Source organism: Myotis yumanensis, unplaced genomic scaffold (genome assembly GCF_028538775.1).
Source record: "Myotis yumanensis isolate MYYU_CA2020_CCGP unplaced genomic scaffold, mMyoYum1.0.hap1 SCAF_1, whole genome shotgun sequence".
In the NCBI taxonomy this organism is placed as follows: Eukaryota; Metazoa; Chordata; class Mammalia; order Chiroptera; family Vespertilionidae; genus Myotis; species Myotis yumanensis.
Genome location: NW_027223752.1, coordinates 71823258 through 71845914, shown reverse-complemented (window position 1 = coordinate 71845914; position 22657 = coordinate 71823258). Strand labels below are relative to the sequence as shown.

The 22657-nt window shown below is 41.0% G+C and overlaps 1 protein-coding gene and 1 pseudogene across 2 annotated transcripts in view; one reads left to right on the top strand and one right to left on the bottom strand.

The window, feature by feature from the left end:
- The window catches only part of INO80 (INO80 complex ATPase subunit), a 145594-nt gene that overhangs the window by 19835 nt on the left and 103102 nt on the right, over positions 1–22657 (bottom strand). For both annotated transcript variants that reach the window (XM_070424984.1, XM_070424991.1), the window contains 2 exons: positions 14229–14323; positions 3563–3635 (listed from right to left, as the gene is read on the bottom strand). In XM_070424984.1, the coding sequence (XP_070281085.1) occupies positions 3563–3635; positions 14229–14323 (168 nt within the window). The remainder of the gene's footprint in view (positions 1–3562; positions 3636–14228; positions 14324–22657) is intronic.
- Positions 5688–8124, top strand: LOC139019802 (sodium/potassium-transporting ATPase subunit beta-3 pseudogene; annotated as a pseudogene).

Genomic DNA, 22657 nt, shown 5'->3' with positions numbered 1-22657 from the left:
ACAGGAACAAAGGACTTCTCACATTGCAACCAAGGGACAAAAGCTCCTCACTCTCTCTCTACACGTAAGCATTTACACGTGTGACACAGAAACAAAACAAACAGTGCAGATTGTAACAACCCCTCACTAAAGAGTCAAAGGCAAAGAGACCCCTACTTCAGGAAGAACACAGATAGTGAGGGGCAGCTGCCATTACTCACAAGCTAAAATCATGTTTTTACTCACAGAGTGGGCCGGAGTCCCACTGTTTATAAGCACGGTTATATATGCATTCTCGTCATCAGAGATTGAGTTTTTTCTCGCATTTTAGGCTGACTATGCTCTTCTTGTCCGTAAATGTCTCTGGGGATCTTCCAAAGCTAAATAAACTCAGGACAAAGGAAAAACACCAACCAGGCAAGCAGTTAAGCCTATTGTTTCTCTAATAATACACAGAGAGTATAACCTGACTTCACACAAACCATAACCTAGGAATTCATTTCAATCTGTGGTCTCATTTTTCTGAGTATTCCAGAAGGCTTTAATTTACAAGTGAATCCCCAAGCCCTCCCTTCAAAATTAATGTAAATTATTTTGGAATTGAGAACTCAGAATATTCAGAGCCCCTCTTTAGCCCCCAGGATGAAAAGGGAATTCCTATTTCTACTCCCTAGCTATGGATTAAGGGCCTATTTTGGTTCTCAGTGGCTGGCAGGAGCTCTTACCCCACAAGGCAAACTATGTGAACACTGGAAGCATGACGCAGATCTCTCCCCCTCAAACCTGCTTATTTTTTTGACCATTCAATTGGACAACTAGGGGAACTATTCCTTAAGAAACCATAGACCAATCCTAAAATAGGCAGGCTGCAAAGGAAAATATATTTTGATCAAATGAACTTATCCAGCCTCATGGCCTTAAATGATCATCTCTGACCCGATGATTCCAAAACACATCTTCAGCCCCAATCTTTCTCCTGAACGCCAGAGACCCCATTGCCTGGGTGACATTGCTATTTAGTGTTTGCTAAAAATCTTGAACTTAATCCCCCCCAAAACCAAACATTTGAGTCCCCCCAATCAAATCTGCTCCCCAAATATTCCCCTTAATTAGTAATTCATTCCACTTGCTGAGATCAAACACATTGGAGCTCTTCATCACACCTCCTGCATGTCCCACATCCAATCTGGCAGCAAACTCTATTGGCTGTGCCTTCAAAATACATGCAGACTCCAATTATTTCTCACCACTTTCACTGCTTCAACCCTTGTCCATCACCATCATCTGTGTCTAACTTTTAACTGAACTTAATTCTACCTTGCTCCCTATAGTTCTCCCCACCCCTACCCTATATCCAAGCCAGAGGAACACATTTAAAACCTAAGCCAATTCACGTTAGATGTCTGTTCTAATTCTTCCAGTGACTTCCCATCTCAAAATCCTTACCATGGCCTATTAAGACCTACATGGCCTGCTTCTGCAACATTCATCTCACACCAATCCCTCATTCATTATGTTCCACTTAAATAGGGCTGTTTGCTGTTGCCTGATTATGCCAAGCATGTTCTCACCTCAGGGCTTTGCATTTATTTCCTCTGCCTGGAATGCTCTTCTTTCTGACAGATATATGCTTGGCTTGCTTCCTTACTTTCTTCAGAACTTGGCTCAGATATCATCTTAGTCATCTTACCAGAGAAGCATGACTAGGCCATATAACACAACAACCCCTGATCAAAAATGAGGTTTTAAAATTTACCAGGTGGACGAACTGTGATCTATGTTGAGGGAACAGTTTATGCAACAGTGTGATACAGGATGGTGTGTTCAGGAAAACTACAAGTAAATCATTTCTATGAGGTAAATTTTAGAAGGGGAAGTAATCTGTTTATTAGGCTGGAAAGGGAGATAAAGGCCACAAAATGAAGGGCCTGTATGCTATGTAAAGGAGCTTATCTTGTAGATGATGGAGAATTCCTGAAGAGTTTTAAGCAAGGGAGTGGCATGGTTGTAAAGAAGGGTATAAACAGAGTAGATATGAGGCTGGGGGCTGAGATTGGAGTCCAAAAGATCAGCTAGGAGAAAGGGATGAATCTTTTATTCACATTGTCAGTATGACTTCAAGTTGGGACAGTATAAAATGCTTACAGAGAAGCAAGGGGCAAAGAGAAAGCCAAATTTCTGCTATCTGATATGCTACCAAGTGAGCCACCATATCAGAAAACCCGTAGGAACAGCACCTACCGCCAATGATAGCCTTCCCTTAAAATGACTGTGGCTAATGATGTGCACGTAAGACAGAATATACCTAGCTAGCTATGCCCCCGTGGTCCTCAGGCCCTGGAGCCCTGTCTCACCCTCTCAACCTGGTTAACTGGTTGAAGAGGTTTAGTTGCCAAGGAAGGTATAGCTGATCCTATGGTTATTTAGAATCTGGTTTTCATTCTTTTTTTTGTTGTTAGACGTCATCTTAGGATATTTTTTTCGATTGATTTTTACAGAGAGAGGAAGGAAGGAAGGGAAGAAGGGGACGGGGGGGGGGGGGGGGGCGGAGGGGGAGAGAAACATTGCTTGCACATGCTCTGACCAGAGTCGGGGATCAAACCTGCAACCCAGGTATATGGCTTGACCGGGAATCAAACCCACTACCCTTCGTGCATGGGCTGACGCTCTAACCACCTAGACACACCGGCCAGGGTGAAAGTAGGCAGTTCTATGTAGTAGTGAGTAAGGAAAAAGGGGGGACACAGCCTAGGAGTGGAGACTAGGACGTGTGGAATCTAGTTCCAGCTCTGCTGCTGTGCATCTATTCAAGCCTCTGCACCCTTGTATTTCATTTATCCATGACCCTCCAGTATGCATCCTTCTATTTGTGGGAATTGTGATGCTCAGTATTTCATAGAGGCTCCACAACCGCCACATGAGATGGCATTTTTAGAGGCATGCCTTCTACAAAAAAATTTCCCATTTATGCATTTTTATGTCTCAAGATTACGGAAATTATTAAATATATTTGAATCCTGGGAATATTTCTGAGATTCAAAAGGAATGTTCTTTTCTTCTCCCTTTCAGATGCTGAAGTATCCCCACAAGGAGATTGGGTATGAAAGGATAGTTCATTTGATCAAATGTCTTTTATTTTATTTTTTTAATTCCAATTTCATTGCTCTCCAACTACCTTTTGAAGTTTGGGATACAAAAATATGATGTTTTCCTATGGTGAAATAATGCGTAAGAGTGATAAAACAATGCTTCCTGATTTGTTTAGTTAGAGCTCCTGGTTGACTTGGCTGATTTTTTTCCAGTGTTTATTCACTGACACATTCCAAGTGTTTAGAATAGTATGAGACACATAGTAGGCATTCATCAAGTATTTGTTGAATGAATGCATAAAAAATTTATTCCAACAGAATGGATAGAAAAGTCCAAAGGAAAGCTAATATGTTCCAGTTCCAGGCAAAGCACAACTACTGTCACCAATGGCAAAGAAAAAAGTTTGTGACACAAAGCAAAGGGTGATACCAACTGAACAACATATTTATAGTAGAAAACCTGCATATTCAATGTATTGGCTCTCATGACTTACTGTATCTGCAGCAGTGAGATTGATACCCAGTCCTCCAGCTCGGGTGCTTAGCAGGAACACAAAGATGTCATTCCTGCAGAAGAGGGAGGGATATGTTAAGAGGAAAAAATTGAAAAATAAAAAGGGCATGTGGCATAAGAGAGGAATCCCTGAATGCAGATCTAAGGATAGAAAGAGTTTTAGTGGTTATACAGGCCTGATCTAACATTTCTTTGACACACTGTACAAAGGTGCTCTGTTGCTAAGATCAAACCATGGTTATCACCTTCCAATTCGCAGATATACTTTTGCCGCCCACTAATACTGACTGAGAGGCAAGAAAGTTATAAACATGTAGCACATATGACAGAAAAGTATGTTATCATGGAAGTAGAGGCCTTTGTCTATATATAACAGTCATATTTTTAACAAGTCAAACCATTCATAGTCCATATAGAGGATATAAATAAATCAGTATTTCCTGGTGTTTTCCCCAGGAATCATAACTTCCAGTAATTTAACTACTAATTATAATTCCAAAGCACTCATTTTCAGATGAAGAAAGCCAGTCCCAGAAAATGACTCAAGCTCCTGAGACTAAGACCTAGGTCATGACTTCTATGTATGTATTAAGTTGAACTTAGGATTAACCCATGAAGACAGACTGGAATTAAAGTACTTTTTTATGAATGCCAACACAGCTCTTACAAAGAAACAATCAGATATAGTTTTCTGTTTCCCTTTATATTATATGTCCCTTTAAAGAAACCTAGAATTACAAATAAAACAGTAGATGCCACTGTTATTCAATCAGGCAACAAAGTACTTACTGAATATCTTTTAGGAACAAGGCCATGCCAGATTACAGAAAGCAGGCCCTGACTGTAAGATTTATCTATATATACACATACAATTAGACGCAGGGGTCCTCAAACTACGGCCCGCGGGCCATATGCAAATACAAATATTGTATTTGTTCCCGTTTTGTTTTTTTACTTCAAAATAAGATACGTGCAGTGTGCATAGGAATTTGTTCATAGTTTTTTTTTTAAACTATAGTTCGGCCCTCCAACGGTCTGAGGGACAGTGAACTGGCCCCCTGTTTAAAAAGTTTGAGGACCCCTGAATTAGAGGCTCAGTTTGAGTCCAGTTCTTGCAAATAACATAAACATTTAAGATTATCTCGCATTTTCACATTCCTGCCACCCAATGTTATTTTCTAGAATATTTCTAAAGGTTTGCATTATACTGATGAGCAAACTTTACTGCCCTCTAAATCAGCGTCGCCAACCGGTGGTCCTCAGACCACTGGTGGTCCGTGAGGTCCGAAAGGTTGGCGACCGCTGCTCTAAATCAAGCGGCATATCTTTTTTCATGACTATAATGAGAAATACAACTGGAAATTCATTTAGATTGGTGTTATTCAAATTGTAGGTCACACCTATCATTAGTCATGAAATAATGTTCACAGCAGCACAATTTACAATAGCTAAGATTGGAAATAGCCTAAGTGCCCATCAGCAGATGAGTGGATTAGAAAACTGTGGTACATCTACACAATGGAATACTATGCTGTTGTAAAAAAGAAAGCACTCTTATCATTTGCAACAGCACAGATAGACCTGGAGAGCATTATGCTAAGTGAAGTAAGCCAGCCGGATAAAGATAAATATCACATGATCTCACTCATTTGTAGAATATAATGAACAACATAAACTGATGAACAACAACAAAAAAGATACAGAGACATAGAACCATTGAACAGACCGTCAAACCTCAGAGGGAAGGCAGGGAAGGTGTGGGGGTAAGAGATCAACCAAAGGACTTGTATGTATGCATATAAGCCTAACCAATGAATATAGACAGTAGGGGGATGAGAGCATGTGCTGGGAGGGTGGGGGTGGGAGTGAGCAGGGAGAGATCAATGGGGGAAAAAGGAGACATATGTAATACTTTAAACAATAAAGAATTTAAATTAATAAAATAAAATGACATAGTATAGTGCTATGTACTCATGTGAAAAGATATCTACAATGTATTATACAATTAAAATGCAAGTGGAATTATAGTATGAAGTCTTGTAAATAAAATTTTAAGCTATAAAAAAACACAAAAGAAATAGAACAGATTAGAAAACATTATAGTCATGGCCGGTGTGGTTCAGTGGTTAGAGCGACAGCCCAAGCACCGAAGGGTCGCAGTCAAGGGTAAATACCTGGGTTGCAGGTTTGATCCTGGCCTCCAGTCGGGGGGCACATATGGAAAAGCAACCAATCAATGTGTCTCTCTCACATTTATGTTTCTCTCTCTCTCCCCCTCCCAACCTCCCTTCCACTCTCTCTGAAAATCAATGGGAAAAATATCCTCAGAGAGGATTAACAACAAAAAATTATAACACATCATTACAGGTCACAAGGAAAAGTACTGTCTTGTAAGATTTCAGAGATGGTATATAGATACTAAATCCCAATGTAAAATGAATTTTATTCTGTAGATTCAAGTAAAAAAAAAAAAAAAGGAAACATGTTGACATCAGGATGCTTTCATCCCTAGATGCTGTTCTTCCCTGATAAAGTCACTTGACTGCTGAAGGTCTACTTCCTAGATATAAAATAGAGATGCTCTGAATATAGTTGAAGCAACTAACTGATGACATAGCAAGCGCAAACATGAATATCAAAGAGGGAGCTATTTTGAAATAAGCATCCTGGTTAATTTGAAAAGACAGGTCCTAGTAGAATAGAAATCTGTCCATTATCTGCATTTAGTTAAACACAACTTTCCTAGAGGCACGCATGGATAACAAACAGAGCATGTTTGGAGGCCTCTTGTAGGGCATGATTCCAAAAGCACTATACTCTTACAAAAAAGTTCTACTAGCTTATCCTTGAATTTTATCATGAAATTTAACATTTCATAATTTTATTTATATAATTTATTAGATGTGTCTTTTATGGTTAAATCATACAGGGCAAACCAATAAGTTAAAAGGCATTTGCCAGTTTATAAACACATTTTCCCATAGATATCGGATGATGTAAATCAGGGGTCCTCAAACTTTTTAAACAGGGGGCCAGTTCACTGTCCCTCAGACCGTTGAAGGGCCGGACTATAGTTTAAAAAAAAACTATGCGGAGACGTCAGGCTCCCGCGGCCTCAGCCCCCGCCCCGGCCTTGAGGAGGTGTCCTCGGCTGTTCCACCTTCTGCCGCCGTTGCCCGCCCCGTGGCTCCCCTCGCCCTCGGCGCGCCCACCGTGACGAAGAAAGACAAGAAATCCTTCCACCAGAGCCTGGCCGAGTGGAAGCTCTTCCTCTACAACCCGACCACCGGAGCGTTCCTGGGGCGCACCGCCAAGAGCTGGGGTTTGATCTTGCTCTTCTACCTAGTCTTTTATGGCTGCACTCTTCACATTCACAATGTGGGTTATGCTTCAGACTCTGAATGATGAAGTTCCAAAATATCGAGACCAGATTTCTAGTCCAGGACTTACGGTTTTTCCAAAACCAGTGACAGCGTTGGAATATTCATTTAGTGTGTCTGAACCAGAGTCCTATAAAGGGTATATTGAAGACCTTAAGAAGTTTCTAACGCCATATGCTTCGGCAGCACAGAAGAATCTTAAAGTCTGCACCAATGGAGTCCTCTCTGAACAGAAGGGTCCAGTTTATGAAGCATGTCAGTTTCCTCTTAACTTACTTGAAGCATGCAGTGGGGAGAATGATCCTGACTTCGGCTACTCCCAAGGACACCCTTGTATTCTTGTGAAAATGAACAGAATAATTGGATTAAAGCCTCAAGGACAACCAAGGATAGAATGCACTGGTAATTCTAAGGGTGAAAACACAACAACTCTAGCAGCATATCCTCCTGAGGGAAACACAGACTTAAAATATTTTCCATATTATGGGAAAAAACTGCATGCGAGTTATCTACAGCCATTAGTTGCTGTCCAGCTCAACTATACTGCTAGCAGTACCCCAAAAGAAGTAACAGTTGAGTGCAAGATTGTTGGATCAAAAAACCTGAAAAACTATGATGATCGTGACAAGTTTTTAGGACGAGTTGCTTTCAAAATCACAATGCGTGCATAGTGGAAGTTTGAATATGTCCACAGAGTAAATGTTGTGTTGTTTGTCTTTATTTTGTATCAGCCGGACCTGACATTCTAGAATTATGAGACCACCTGAGAGAGAGGTGGGGTGGTACATGACACTGCGGTAACATTGTAATGTGCTTCCCAAGTGTAGTGTTCGGTGTCCTCTGAAGTAACTGCCTGTTGCCTCTGCTGCCTTTGGAACCATTGTACAGTCGTCAGACGGGGACTGTGAACACCTGATTCTGAACAAGTGGGTCTTGTTCTATTTTTTTATGTGGTTTAATTGCCAAGTGTCTAAAGCTTAATGTGCTGTGCCATGTAAATATTTTATAGATTTAACACTGGTTAACTGTCATATATTGATGCCAACCAAGTTTTAGAGGTAACATGGTACCTGACCAACATGAAGTGACTTTACAGCTGCAAGAAATGTGTGGGGAGAAGTTCTATGTGTGAGGAGGAAAAAAGAAAATAAAAGCAGATTTGAAAGGTAAAAAACAAAACAAAACAAAAAAAACTATGAACAAATTTCTATGCACACTGCACATATCTTATTTTGAAGTAAAAAAACAAAACGGGAACAAATACAATATTTGTATTTGCATGTGGCCTGCGGGCCGTAGTTTGAGGACCCCTGAAAATGGAAGTTTGATACCTCACAGCCCATAGGAGAATACTTAACCACAATAAATCTTCAAATAAAAACTGAGCTTTCTAGGCTGTACTAACCTCTATAGGACAATCCTTCCCACTCTGGCCCTGAGAAGATTTCTCTTCCCCATACATCTCTCTCCTGCTTTGGTGGGTACAGAGGTGGGGTTAGGGATCAGAGGCTTCTCTCCGATACTGTGTGAGAGCTGATGGGAGTCACCCAATGGCTAGAACTTTTTTGGTAAATCGGAAAGAAGTCCACAGTCTGAGCTTGGGTGGGGACTGGGGGACAGGGGTCAGACAGGGTGGGAGGGAGAATGCAGTTGGTAACCACAATAAAAGAAGGAATAGAAGCAGAAAAATGAGTCTGGACAGTCAGAGAGATAAGATCCAAGATCTGGTAATCACTTATACACAGGGACTATACATAGAAAAAAAAAACACCAGGGAAAGAAATCTAGGTAAAAATAAATTAGCAAAACTTAAGGCAACATGATGGTTTGGGTGCCCTCTAGAGGACTGAAAATGGATATCAACTAAGGGTCTGTGATGGAATAAGGCCTTAGATTAGAGACCATGCTTCTAGATGGTTTATGAAATCATGTAATAAAGACATGCCTAACTATACTCTTACTCTTCTTTAGTTAATGACCCACTGAGGCCACTTTGCTTTAAAATACCCAAATAGTGCTGGGCATGTAAATAAAGACTTGCTGAGCCAGAATGAAAGACAACACTGGAGCTCTACAGCACTCTCACCAAGAAAAGAAAAGTCCACACCACACTCACTTTTCTCATGTTTTCCAAAGGCCCACCCTGAGTGATCAGAATTGGGGGGATCCATTTGGTAAATGTCATGGGGTAGGAAGAAGTGAAGCCACAGCCAAGGCACACCAGAGCAAAGACCTTGTGAATGGCCTCTAGGATCACGCACTGGTCACATGTTCTGAATGTTGCCCAGTCAGGACATCCTGGGCAAACAGTCTTTAGTCTCAGTCAGACTCTTTCCTGGAAGGATCTCTCATAAATAAATCTTGTATGAAGGGAATGTAAATGGCTTTTTATAGGAGTTCTTGTTTACTCTGGCTGACCTTTGAGCCACAGGGCTTTTCAGTTGAAACTACAATTTTTTTCTTTTGATGTCTTTTCATGAATAATAATGAAAATATTTGGCAAGGCATGCTTTTTTGTTTTCAAAAACACCTGTCTATTTCTCTGTCTTGGCCTACTGTAGCCACTCAAAATTTGTAAGTTGAGAACTACCCTCCACCCCAATTTGGAGGAATCTGCCTGATAAGTTTCTGGTCAGCACAGGCACAGTTTGTTCCTATACGTGACACGGGATTATTTCTTAGTCATATCCCAACTGTAATCTAGCTCATAATGTAGGCAGGGAAAGAGATTTTAGTCTGTTTTTTTTTCAGTTTGTCTAATATTAGATGCAGAGTATTAAAGTGATGGTTATTCAAATGTTGACTAAAAAAAAGCTCACTGCTAAAAAACAAACAAACAAACAAAAGAAAAAAACACACCTCACTATTCTCTAAGTAATTCTTAGTTGCAGTGTTTGGAAGCTCAAGTAAGGTTTTCCAGAAAAGCTGTGCAAAATAAGATATTTACAAAGTAAAGAATAGTATAATTTAATAGTGAGAATACCCTTCTTTTAGAGCTAAGCTTTTCAAAACTATTGTGTGCTAGTGGGATTGCCCAAATAATTGCTTCACAGGTTAAATAAAAGATTTTAGGACCATTAATTAGATATATCTACTTATTTTTTTCCACTAAAAAGGTCACTAAAATATATTGATCTCTAAATTCATAGTCCAGTTTTCTGGGAATGGGGTCAGCTAGAAGAACAGCTGTAGCTCTACAACCCAGAAATCCAAATCATGACAAGCCAACATACTACAGCTCTGGTTGGAATCTAAACCAGTAGAAATTTCTATAAAGCAACCTGACAAAATGCACAGTTTTAAATATTCACATCCCTTCATTCACTGATTTACCTTGTATGAATCTACATTAATAACCTAAAATGGTGACAAAGCTTTAAAAACAAAGATATTCACTCACCATTAAAAAAAAGAATAGGCCGAAACCGGTTTGGCTCAGTGGATAGAGCGTCGGCCTGCGGACTGAAAGGTCCCAGGTTCGATTCCAGTCAAGGGCATGTACCTGGGTTGCGGGCACATCCCCAGTGGGGGATGTGCAGGAGGCGGCTGATCGATGTTTCTCTCTCATCGATGTTTCTGACTCTCTATCTCTCTCCCTTTCTCTCTGTAAAAAATCAATGAAATATAAAAAAAAAAAAAAAAGAATAGTTTATTGATTTTTAGAGAGAGAGGAAGGGAGAGGGAGAGAGAAAAACATCGGCTGCCTCCTGCACGCCTCCCATCAGGAATCAAGCCCACAACCGGGGCATGTGCCCTTGACCAGGACTCAAACCAGCAACCTCCTGGTGCACAGGACCCACACCAGCCTGGGCTCACTCACCAATTTTAACAATTATAGTATACCCAGTATAATGGAACACTGACCATTAAAAATAATGATTACAAAGACTTTTTTAGTGATATGGGAAAATGTTTATGATATAATGATAAGTGGAAGAAATCTGGACACACAATCATATCTATAACACCAGAGGCCCGGTGCACGAATTCGTGCATGGGTGGGGTCCCTCAGCCTGGCTGGCAATTGGGGCAGTCGGGGTGATTGGGGCCAGCCAGCCTGGAGGAGGGACCTCGGGAATTGGCTGTGAGAGCGCACTGATCACCAGGTGGGGAGAGGGGGGCAGCTTCTGCGTCATAGCAACCGGTAGAATGGTCATAACGGTCACTTAGGCTTTTATATATATAGATGGTATCAACCTGTAAGTATAACCACAAACATACATTAAAGACTAGAGGGAGCCCGAGCTGGTTTGGCTCAGTGGATAGAGTGTCAGTCTGAAGACTGAAGGGTCCAGGTTCAATTCTGGTCAAGGGCACATGCCCGGGTTGCAGGCTCGATCCCCAGTGAGGGGGCGTGCAGGAGACAGCCAATCAATGATTCTCTCTCATCATTGATATTTCTATCTCTCTCTCCCTCTGCCTTCCTCTATGAAATAATAAAAATATATTTTAAAAAATAATAAATAAAAGACTAGAGGCATGTTCCAAAATGTTAATAGTAATGGGATTGTGGGTGCTTTTTATTTTCTTCATGAACTATTTCTCAAATTTTCCTCAATAGGCATCTATATATATAAAAGGCTAAGTGTCTATCCATCTGACCGGTAGCTATGATGTGCACTGACCACCAGGGGGCAGATGCTCAATGCAGGAGCTGCCATGACGCACACTGGCCATTTAAAAAGAAACGGCACCACGAACCTGGTGCTGACAAACCAACATTCAGCTTCCCCCAAGTGGGACACAGGCCCAGCCACCACCCCACAGTGACACCCCACCAAATTGCAGCCAACACTGCCAAGACCTCGTGGAGCAAAATGCGGCACACAGCCCAGCCTAGAAATGGTCGCTGTGGGCGCCAGGTAATGACTTCACGTAGCAACATCTGGCTTCCCCTTCCTGGCGATTAGCCTCCTTAGAGTTTCTTCAGCCAGGAGCCCGACTTGCTTTATAGCCAGGTGCAAACATTTTACAGTTTAACCAAATGTTTGTGAAGCGTTTTCAAGTGCCTCCTCTCATTTGATCCTCACAGAGGTCCTGGAGTAGGTACATAGGAGACTCGGTAGAATCCTATTTTCTCTTCATTAGCAAGACAATGGAGATTTAGAAAGTTTAGAAACTTGACCTGACTGAAAAGAAAAAATGGTGGACCTTGAAAATGACTTCAGGTTTTCTCACTGCACAGAATATAGTCAAACACTGCTACAGTTAAATATTTTACCCTTTGTTCTCCCTGCGTGATCTACAATAATAATCTGCTTCATGTTGATATTTACTGCTGTGTTGCTGACAATTACCTGAAAGAGAAGTTGGGGTGCTTCACTGGGCTGGAAAAAGTTTAGCTAAATCAGAAAGCAGGTCTAATTAAGCAAGATATATATATATATATATATCTCTAAGTTGATTGCACATACGCGACACATATAAAGCTCTTGCTGGCACCAATTGTATGCATGTTTCCATCTATCATTGTCGATTGTGAATTTGGTTGACATTTCTACTATAGAGAAAGGGCGAATAGCATTATTAAAATAGTTCATCTAATTAACTTCCTTTCAATGTGCACAAATTGATGCACTGGGACACTAGTTTTATTGTAAGATATAACAATGCCAATTATAACTGGAAAATAATAGTATTGCTGTTCATGAGATCCTCAAATGTATAACATCAAACATATTAGTGAAAAATAAACACAAATTGTAGGTGAAATACTTATTACTTAATGGAGTTTCTTCTAACACACAACTCATGCCACCTCGTAACAGTGTGCCCATACCACAGAGGTGCTGGCATGCCTGGAGAAATTAAAGGCACCCTGGGGAAAATATATAGTCTATAGATCTTGTATGTAAGATTCTTGTCTATTGGAGCTCTTAGGTTGGAGTAAGTAAGGACAAAGTAAAATATGCTTCATTTTATTTCAGAATCATGAAAAGATGAAGATCAGCTGGTAAACTTTTTGTGGGGGGGGGCAATTCATAACAATGTGGTGAGACTAGGAGGCACTACTATGCTTATACATGTCTCAAATAATCAATTTAAAAATCTGCTGATAGATTCTGCTAGGTGAGAAACTAGGTTAGGCCATGTACATACTTGCACACATCTAACAAATTGAAATAGGTACAAAATAGATCTTCCCTTCCATCGTTGGTCAAACAGCCTCCTAAATTCAGATGTATAGTTGTAATTTAGAAGTTACTGGCCTGAATATACACTGTAAACCAAAATGTCAGGATCTATCTCCTTACCTATGCTCTATTGTAAAGGATCGTGCAATAGCAAAAACTTTCAATCAGAAGACATTCTATGTTGAACTATGGATTTGTTTTATGCGAAATTATTTTACAATTGAAGTAAACGATGCATTAAAAAGGAAAGAAATTAAAACAATTGTAACCTAAATACAAATGGCTATGTGCTTAATTTTCTTCCCAAGAACTCAAAAGTAAAATAGTAACAGACTACACAATTAAAGGCCAGAAATTCAGAATGTTCTGATTATAGAATAATAAGATCTACTCTTATTCTTTAGCTCTGCAGGTTTAAGGAAGAAAATTAAGGGTGGAGTTCAGAAGACCTGTCACTACTAGAGCTTGGCTTTCTCCTTGGAGAGAGCAGTAACCAGACTCTGCTTATTACAACGAGAACCAGCACTTAGGATAATTATGGCTTTGTAAGCCATCAGCATCCAGCAGGCAGCATTTGAAATTTCATAGGCTCATTATCAGGTAGGAGAAGTACTGTAACTGAGAGCTGCCAGCTGAATAGATTACAGACTACTGCAAGTTGTCATACCACACTGTACTACAATGCTAGAGGGAAAGCAGGAAAAAGGAAGGTTTTCTTTTTTAACTCATACAAAGTGAAACAGGTAAGCAATAATGAACTAAGACTAACTATAAGTTAACACCCAGAGATAGCCACTGTTAACATTTAGCAACTTTTTTCTATATACATATTATCCACATAAGGAAGGTCTTGGTTCATACTCAGAAATCATTTATTTTATTGGCTAAAGAAATAGGCACTGATTTGGTAAGAAAGCAGATTTCAAACACAAAAATTACCAAGTATTCGTTTTTTCTCTCTCACAGACACACAGATCTGAACTGCTATAAGCAGATTGAGCTACCTCTTAAAATGGCAGGAACTATCATGATCACTTACTAATATGAAATGTATTGGTATTTTTTTAAACCTCATCATTTGAAGCTCTAGAGGAAAACCAAATGAGGATTTTATAATTCCTATTAAAATTACCTGTTCTGAAAATCAGCAACCATGTCCCGCCTTTCCGAGATCTTGGATGAGCCATCAAGCCTCATATAGGTATGCTTCCTGTAAACCATATATTCCTGCCAATCAAGAGTAAATAGATACAATCAGTCTGATGAAAATTACTGTATTCCAATTCCCACAAGCATCTACTTACTTTCTACTTCATCCATACTGTGAGCAAGTCACTATATCCAGAATGAGGAGAAACCAATCTCAAAAGTATGGGAATTTAATTTGTAAATGAGTTTACTGCCATCATGTAAAAATCTAGGGTAACCTGAAGACTACAACCACTCTCAATATCAACTTGGAAACTAATCTTATTTCTCTAGGTTTTTGTAGGTTTCAGGAAAAACAAAAAAATAAACAAAATGAAATCTCCAAACCAAAATGGCGGGGAGCGGGCCTAAGCTGCAGTCGGGCAGCGAGGACATCCTTAGCATTGTCGAGGAAGAGGCTCCTGCCAGCAACGCTGTGCTCACCAGCCGTCAGCCCAGCTGAGCGGTGCTCCTCCTGTGAGAGCACACTGACCACCAGGGGGCAGCTCCTGTGTTGAGCATCTAAACCAGTGGTTCTCAACCTGTGGGTTGCCTAAGACCATCGGAAAACACATATATAATTACATATTGTTTACAGTAGCAAAATTACAGTTATGAAGTAGCAACGAAAATAATTTTATGGGTGGGGGTCACCACAACATGAGGAACTGAATTAAAGGGTCGTGGCATTAGGAAGGTTGAGAACCACTGAAACCCTGGTGGTCAGTGTGCATCATGGAGACCAGTCGCTCCGCTGTTTGGTCGATTTGCAAATTGCCCTTTTATTATATAGGATATATATTTTTTTACTATTTCTATCTGTCTCCAGGTAGTTCTGTAAGGATTTTTATAATCAAAGAGGGGCAGAGCCCCACTGGCATGGCTCAGTGATTGAATGTCAACCTATGAACCAGCAGGTCATGGTTCAATTCCCTGTCAGGGCACATGTCCCGGTTGCAGGCTTGATCCCCAGTGGGGGATGTGAAGGAGGCAGCTGATCAATGATTCTCTCTCATCACTGATGTTTCTATCTCTCTATCCCTTTCTCTTCCTCTCTGAAATCAATAAAAATATGTATTTTTTAAAAAGAGATTAATACTGAGCTAAAAAATTTAATATTTCTTTTATTCACAAATTCTGGCTATATCAAAGTTACTCTGTCTCTCCAAATGTCTAGGCTGTTGCCCGGCCTGTGTGGCCCAGTGGTTGATCACCAATGAACCAGGTCACGATTCAATTTGTAGTCACGTCATATGCCTGGGTTGCAGGCTCGATCCCCAGTAGGAGGCATGCAGGAGGCAGCCAATCAATGATTCTCTCTCATCATTGATGTTTCTATCTCTCCCTTCCTTTCTGAAATCAATAAAAATATATTGAAAGAATAAAAGTCTAGGCCATTTAGAGAAGATGTTTAATCAAATGTTTGTCTGGAAAAAAATGCCTAATTTCTTCTGTTAATTTTAAGAACTGTGCCCACTCCCATTCTTAGTTTAGTGATCCTAAAAACATCTAATGACTTAGTACCAAATTAAATTCTATTTTGTTAAAATAAAAACACAAATTCTAATAAATGATTTGAAAGTACTCATAGCATTTTTGAAATTTTGTTTTAAAAATTTGATCCAACCCTGGCCAGTGTGGTTCAATTGGTTGGAGCGTTGTCGTGTGCGCCAAAAGGTGGCAGGTTTGAGGCCCAGTCAGGGCACATGCCCAGGTTGTGGGTTTGATCCCTGGTTGGGGCAAGTGTGGGAGGTAACCAACTGATGTTTGTCTCTCACATTGATGTTTCTCTCTCTTTCTCTCTTCCTCCTCCTCCTTTTACCAACCTCCTTTCTGCTCTCTAAAAACCAATGGGAAAATACCCTCAGGTGAGGATTAGCGATAGATAGATAGATAGATAGATAGATAAATTTACTGAAGAAGCCAAAGGGGTTTTGGACAAGATGTACTCTTGGCATTTGAGTAGTGATTCTCAACCAGGATTAAAAATACCTGTGCATGGACCCATCCCAGGGATTCTGAGTCTGTAGGTCTGGGCTAGGGCCTGGACTGGTTTATTTTTAAATTTATTTTCTGTTCAAACCTTTACCTGAGGATATGTTTTTATGATTTTTAGAGAGAGAGAGAGTGAGAGACATCAATGTGAGAGAAAAACATCGATCAGTTGCCTCCCGCACATGCCTAGACTTGGGCTTGAACCGTAACCTAGGTATGTGTCCTGACCAAGAATCAAACCTGCAACTTTTTGGTGCATAGGACAATGTTCCAACCAACCAAGCCACCCAGCCAGGGCAGGACAGGTTTATTTTTAAAAAGCTCCAAAGATGATTGCAATAAGTGCTCTGTATCAGCAGCTAAGAAAAACTCCTATAGAATCTTACTACTTCAAATATGGCCCTCCGATGAGGAGTACTGGCAACACCTGAAGTGTGTTAGAAATGCAGAATAGAGGGGCATGCCCATACCTAGAGAATTAGAATTTGCATTTTAATTTTAACATGTGTGACTTGTGGAACATATCCTTATGCTGTTTTTAAATCATTAAAATACTTTTTTCCAAGTAAAATTTTATAAATCTCTACCTAGGTCTTTTATTCTCTCTAACCTACTCCATGAGCTTGAAAACCAGTGTTTTGGAGTACAAGTTGAGAAGACAGATCAGTTCTGGATCACATCCCTAAGTCCTACTTTTGTTGTTAATCCTCATCTGAGGGTATTTTTCCATTGTTTTTTTTAGAGAGAGTGGAATGGAGGGGGAGAGACAGAGAGAGAAACATTGATGTGAGAGAGACACATCAATTGGTAGCCTCATAATTCAAAGTATCAGCAAGTGGCTCTAACTCCTTAAAATATACCCAATGGTGTAACATCAAGTGACTAGGTTCATCTTAAAGTAGTAGTGATGATGATGGCTCGCACTTATACAGCATTTACCAAGTGACAATCAGTATTCTATGTACTTTACCTGGTTTTGCTTATCTAATCCTCACCACAGCCTTCAAAGGGAGATGTTAGTATTGTTACTCCCATTTTACAGATATTAAGAAAGGTCTTTAAAGTGGCATAGGCAGTAATGAAGCTGGGGCTGGAACTCAGGCAGACTTGTTGCAAGCGTGTCAAACCTGCAGCGGTTTGATATGCTTGTTCTAGCCTTTGGTTTAACCCCTCTACTGCTTAAATAGAACAGAAGCACACCACCACTAGGGGGAAAAGGAGGTATGCGGGGGGGCGGGGGGGGGGGGGCGGGGAAGAAGCCCCATAAGGTTTTTAGTATATTTTGTCCATAACCCTCATCCATCATCATCATCATAAAGAAAGGATAATTGGGCACTTGAAAAAATAAAGGAAAATGCTTACATATCTATAACATGAACTTCCATTCTCACACCTCTTTTCCATTTCAAAATTGCCTCTTATGTTCATTTTAATGCAATTTCACTTTCATAAAACGTTTTGGGAGGAAAGACTCAGTATGATCCACAAACCTGCAGATGTGGTATAACTATTTTCCTGAATGTGTCCCTTTACATCTTTGGAGTCTATCACCAGCAAAAAGTAAGGCTCCTCTCAATGTCTATTACAACCTCTCTGTTGTCCAGGTAAGTTGCACCAAGTGAATGAAATATGGCAGCCATCCCTCCTATATCTAATACAGAACCCTTAGGAGCAAGACCCAATCACAAGGCATTCATGGGCCCAACATAACCTGCCTTTACACTACTTGTGTTATATCCTTTTCTCCTATACCCCATGCACCAGTCACAGTGCACTACTCCCCCAAATGTCTTCTACCTTTCCATCTCTGTGCCTTTTTACACCTGGCTTCCTTAGTCTGGAATGTACATCTCCCTGACGGCTGAAATTCTATTTAAGTTCAGTTCAGATGTCACTGTCTATGTAAAGCCTCCCTCAAGTGACACAGTTAGAAATAAATGTATCCCTCCTGTTATGTTCAGCATGTTTATGCTTCAGTATTTTTGGCACCAGTTCATGGTACACTTGAGTTATTTGTCTGTGATATATATATATAGGTACACACACACACACACCCTGCCTCCCACCCCAAGATACATTCCTAGCAGTCAAAGACCACAGTGAACTGATATTTCCATCTGCCCTAGCACAATGCCTTCCTCACAGTGGGCATGAAAAAGTGAACTAAACAGGATATAGGATGATTGTAAATTGACACATGTCCTGCTACCATGCTTAAGACCTAATGAAAATGCTAGTCAACAGTGATCGCAATTTGCTTTATATTCCACGGGACAGTTTTAGAATACCCAGCTTTCCGGTATGTTCAGAATCACAGTTTCCAAAGGTAACTTGAAGTTCTAAGAGAAGCCAGCTCATAAATGACAGAATGTCTGTTCAGGATGAATCCTTCCCTAGTGAGGTACTTGCTGACTGGGCAAATTATACAACCCAGTGTCTCAAATGTCATTAGTTACAGATTATCTGGACTTAATTCTGCGTTGTACTATTTTCATATATTGGTGCAATTCAAGATCTGTCTGGGTTTAGTACTTAGCAATCACACCACATACATGCACCAGCTGGCTGAACCTTTCCAAGTACCTTTGTTGTATTTCATAGAAAATACTAAGGCTTATTTCCTTAAACTACAGACTTAGTTACTTGATGCATCAGGAATGAATCTCAAAAGAGATGACCCAGAGATAATGTAAGTCATCTGTAGAGAATTAAAAGCTCTCTGCAACATCCCAAACTAGGGTAAAAATGAAGGTAGTATGAAAAGTTTTGTCCGACATAAAGTTGGACACCACCATCCCAATTGCACAGGGCCTATGTCTGCTTCCACAATACCCCCACCAGCCAAGGCCCCACAGGTGACTCAGTAAATCTATCATATGCTCCTCTATTTATGTCCTTGACTTCTGCCCATGGCACACTAAAAATTCTTGGCCCTGGAAATTAAGCAGTCTCCTTTTATATCCCCTATCCAGAAATAATATTTGGATACCATGGGGAAGGATAAAACATTTCAGAATACAGAATTCTATTTGGAAGAAGATCTGATATATTCATAAGAAATTTAAATTAAAGTCAGACTTTTGCCCAAGAGAAGGAGGCTATCAATCACTTTAGAAAATACTGAGCAAATAATAAGTGCCTAGATCTAGTATTGCTCACAAAATGGAAACCTGGCCATATAGAAATATGTGAACATTTATTGTCTTCTGGTTCTTGTGGGTCCCAGAAATAGATAGATAGCCAAGGCTGAAGCATTGAACAAAAAGCTCCAAAAGGCTGCTGTATGAAAGAGATGCTGACATACTCCACAACAGAGCGCCAATACCCCTCTGAGTTTCTAACTCTGGCTCTATTGAAAGCTTTTTATTCCCTCTTTGACATACAGGGTCCAGGATGTCAACAGAAAAAGAGAATTCTGGGGAAAAAAAGTTAAAAAAAAAAATCTTAAACACCAATAAAAACCATAATACACAAGGTGAGAGTCAAGGTATTTCTTTAAAGAAAAGGTTACAGGTACTCAAGGGAAAGCATCTATATAGAAGGGCCTTTCTAAAACCTGCCCCTTAGGTTCATGCACCAGTTATGTTTTAAAGCTAAAATGACTCTAACAAATGTTTACAGCGAAAGATTCCATTATGAAAGTAAACCCACACTACTCTGAAAAGATAAAGAAATGTAGACCTAATCCTGGACTGTTCCAAGATCCACAATACATTTACATTTCAATAAATGATAAGACATATACTAAACATTGTGGGCATTGTAATTCTACATCCGCAAAATAAATTTCATTTATGGACTAACCTCTTGGAATACAGAATGTGGTTCATTTGGGTAAATATTAAATAAATAGACCAAAGAAAAAATAAATGAACTTTTAGGAATTTAACGTCGAAGGAGAAAGAACAGAATAGTATTAAGAAATCTAGGCAAGAGTTTCATTTTAGTTTTTCAGTAAAACATACAAACAGCAGCAACATTTTTGGCTTCAGACTCCTAAATGCATGTTACACATATGGCTAAGGAATGTGAGCAATTATGAAATTCAGGCTTTGAATTTGCTTTTCCCTAATTCAGAATTCCTCATAGAGATGCAACTACATTTAGAGAAGGTCTTCATGCTGCCTTGTTTGCAAAGTCTATCCACCAAGTTTACCTCCCCTTCAAAAATCCTGCTGGATTAGACAGAGATAGAAAGTGACTATAGCGCTAACTTTAAAGTACTCATCCTGAACAAAATTTACTGTTATACTTTGATTTACTTATTTTAGTAATATTTATGAGGAACTAGAAGTGTGCAATATACAAGATGACGAACTAAAATGTAGGACTATATCAAACTTAAACCACCCACACTCACCCTCATCTACCAGAGCTAGCTTATTTTTTTGCTGTTTACCCATTTTCCTAGAATTTCCTCTAATATGAATCAACCTTTATGACTCTATAACATACTCATATAATCTTGAGAAAGAAAGATCACCATCTCCCTTACAAAATCCTTAACATACTGCTTTTCTGTAATTCTTAGCAGTAAGATCACTATTTCATCTAATCTTCCCTGACTCTAGGGCAAGGCCCACATGCACTTTATCTAAAAAGAGCCCCACTGAAGGAAAGTTAACTCACTGTTTTGGCTGTTGGCATCATCTGCTTTGAACAGAACATTAAAGATGCAAGCAGTCCTTTTATTCTAAACTAGAGGCTCTGTGCATGAAATCCATTCACGGGTGTGTGTGTGTGTGTGTGTGTGTGTGTCCCTCAGCCCAGCCTGCACCCTCTCCAATCTGGGACCCCTCAGGGGCAGTCGGAAACCCCTCTCACAATCCAGGATTGCTGGCTCCTAATCACTTACCTGCCTGCCTGCCTGGTCCCCCCCAACTGCCCTCCCCTGCCAGCACGGTCAACCCTAACTGCCCTCCCCTGTCGGTCTGGTTGTCCCTAACTGCCCTCCCCTGCAGGCCTGGTCCCCCCCAACTGCCCTCCCTTGCAGGCCTGGTTGCGCCTAAACTGCCCTCCCCTGCTGGCCATCTTGTGGCTGTGGGCACCGCCATTTTGTAGGGTGGGGCAGTCAATTAGCATATTCCCTCCTTACTGGCTGTGGCTGCCACCACCTTTGAGAGCAGGACAGTCAATTAGCATATTCCCGCCTTATTGTCTGTGGGTGCCTCCATCTTTGTGATGGTGTGAGGGTCAATTATTCCCTCTTTATTAGATAGGATTACTGCTATTAGGACCTTTAATACAGTCAAGATTTACATCAAACACAATGGCTTAATCACCTCTCTTACAGTCACATAAGCATTCTCCATCATTTAGAAATAGGTAACCTACTTATCATACAAACCAGAAAGTTTGGTTTGCTGACAGCATTCTGGGGCTAAACACTACATTAAATATATAAAGGCCTAAGTGACCATTCGACCGGTAGCTATAACGCATACTGACCACCAGGGGGCAGACACTCAACGCACAGGCATGGAAACATGGAAAACACTGATGAATCTCAGAGGGAAGTGGGGAGGATGGGAAGAGATTAATCAAAGATCTTATATGCATACTAGAGGCCCAGTGCACAGATTCATGTACCGGTGGAGTTCCTCGGCCTGGCCTGTGGGGATAGGGCTGAAACTGGCTCGGTGCACGGATTCGTGCACTGGTGGGGGGGTGTCCTTCAGCCTGGCCTGCAGGGATCGGGCCGAAACTGGCAGTCCAACATCCCCCGAGGGGTCTGGATTGCGAGTGGGTGCAGGCCAGGCCAAGGGACCCCACCAGTGCACAAATCCGTGCATCGGGCCTCTAGTATTAAATATAAGATACTAGAGGCCTGGTACACAAAAATTTGTGCACTCGGGGGGTGGGGGGGTTCCTCAGCCCGGACTGTGCCCTCTCGCAGTCTGGGACCCCTCGGGGGATGCCCACCTGCTGGCTTAGGCCCGCTTTCTGGGGGATCAGGCCTAAGTTGGCAGTCAGACATCCCTCTGGCAGCCCGGGAGCCCTCGGGGGATGTCCACTTACCAGCAGGGAGCAGACCTAAGCTGCAGTCAGATATCCTTAGTGCTGCTGAGGAGACGGGAGAGGCTCCCGCCACCACCGCTGTGCTGGCAGCCATCAGCCTAGCTTGTGGCTGAGCAGAGCTCCCCCTGTGGGAGCACACTGACCACCAGGGGGCAGCTTCTGCATTGAGTGTCCTCCCCCTGGTGGTCAGTGTGTGTCATAGTGACCAGTCATTCCCAGTCGTTCTGCTGTTAGGGTCAATTTGCATATTACCCTTTTATTATATACGATAGAGGCCTGGTGCACGGGTGGGGGCCGGCTGGTTTACCTTGAAAGGTGTCCCGGATCAGGGTGTGGGTCCCGCTAGGGTGCCTGGCCAGC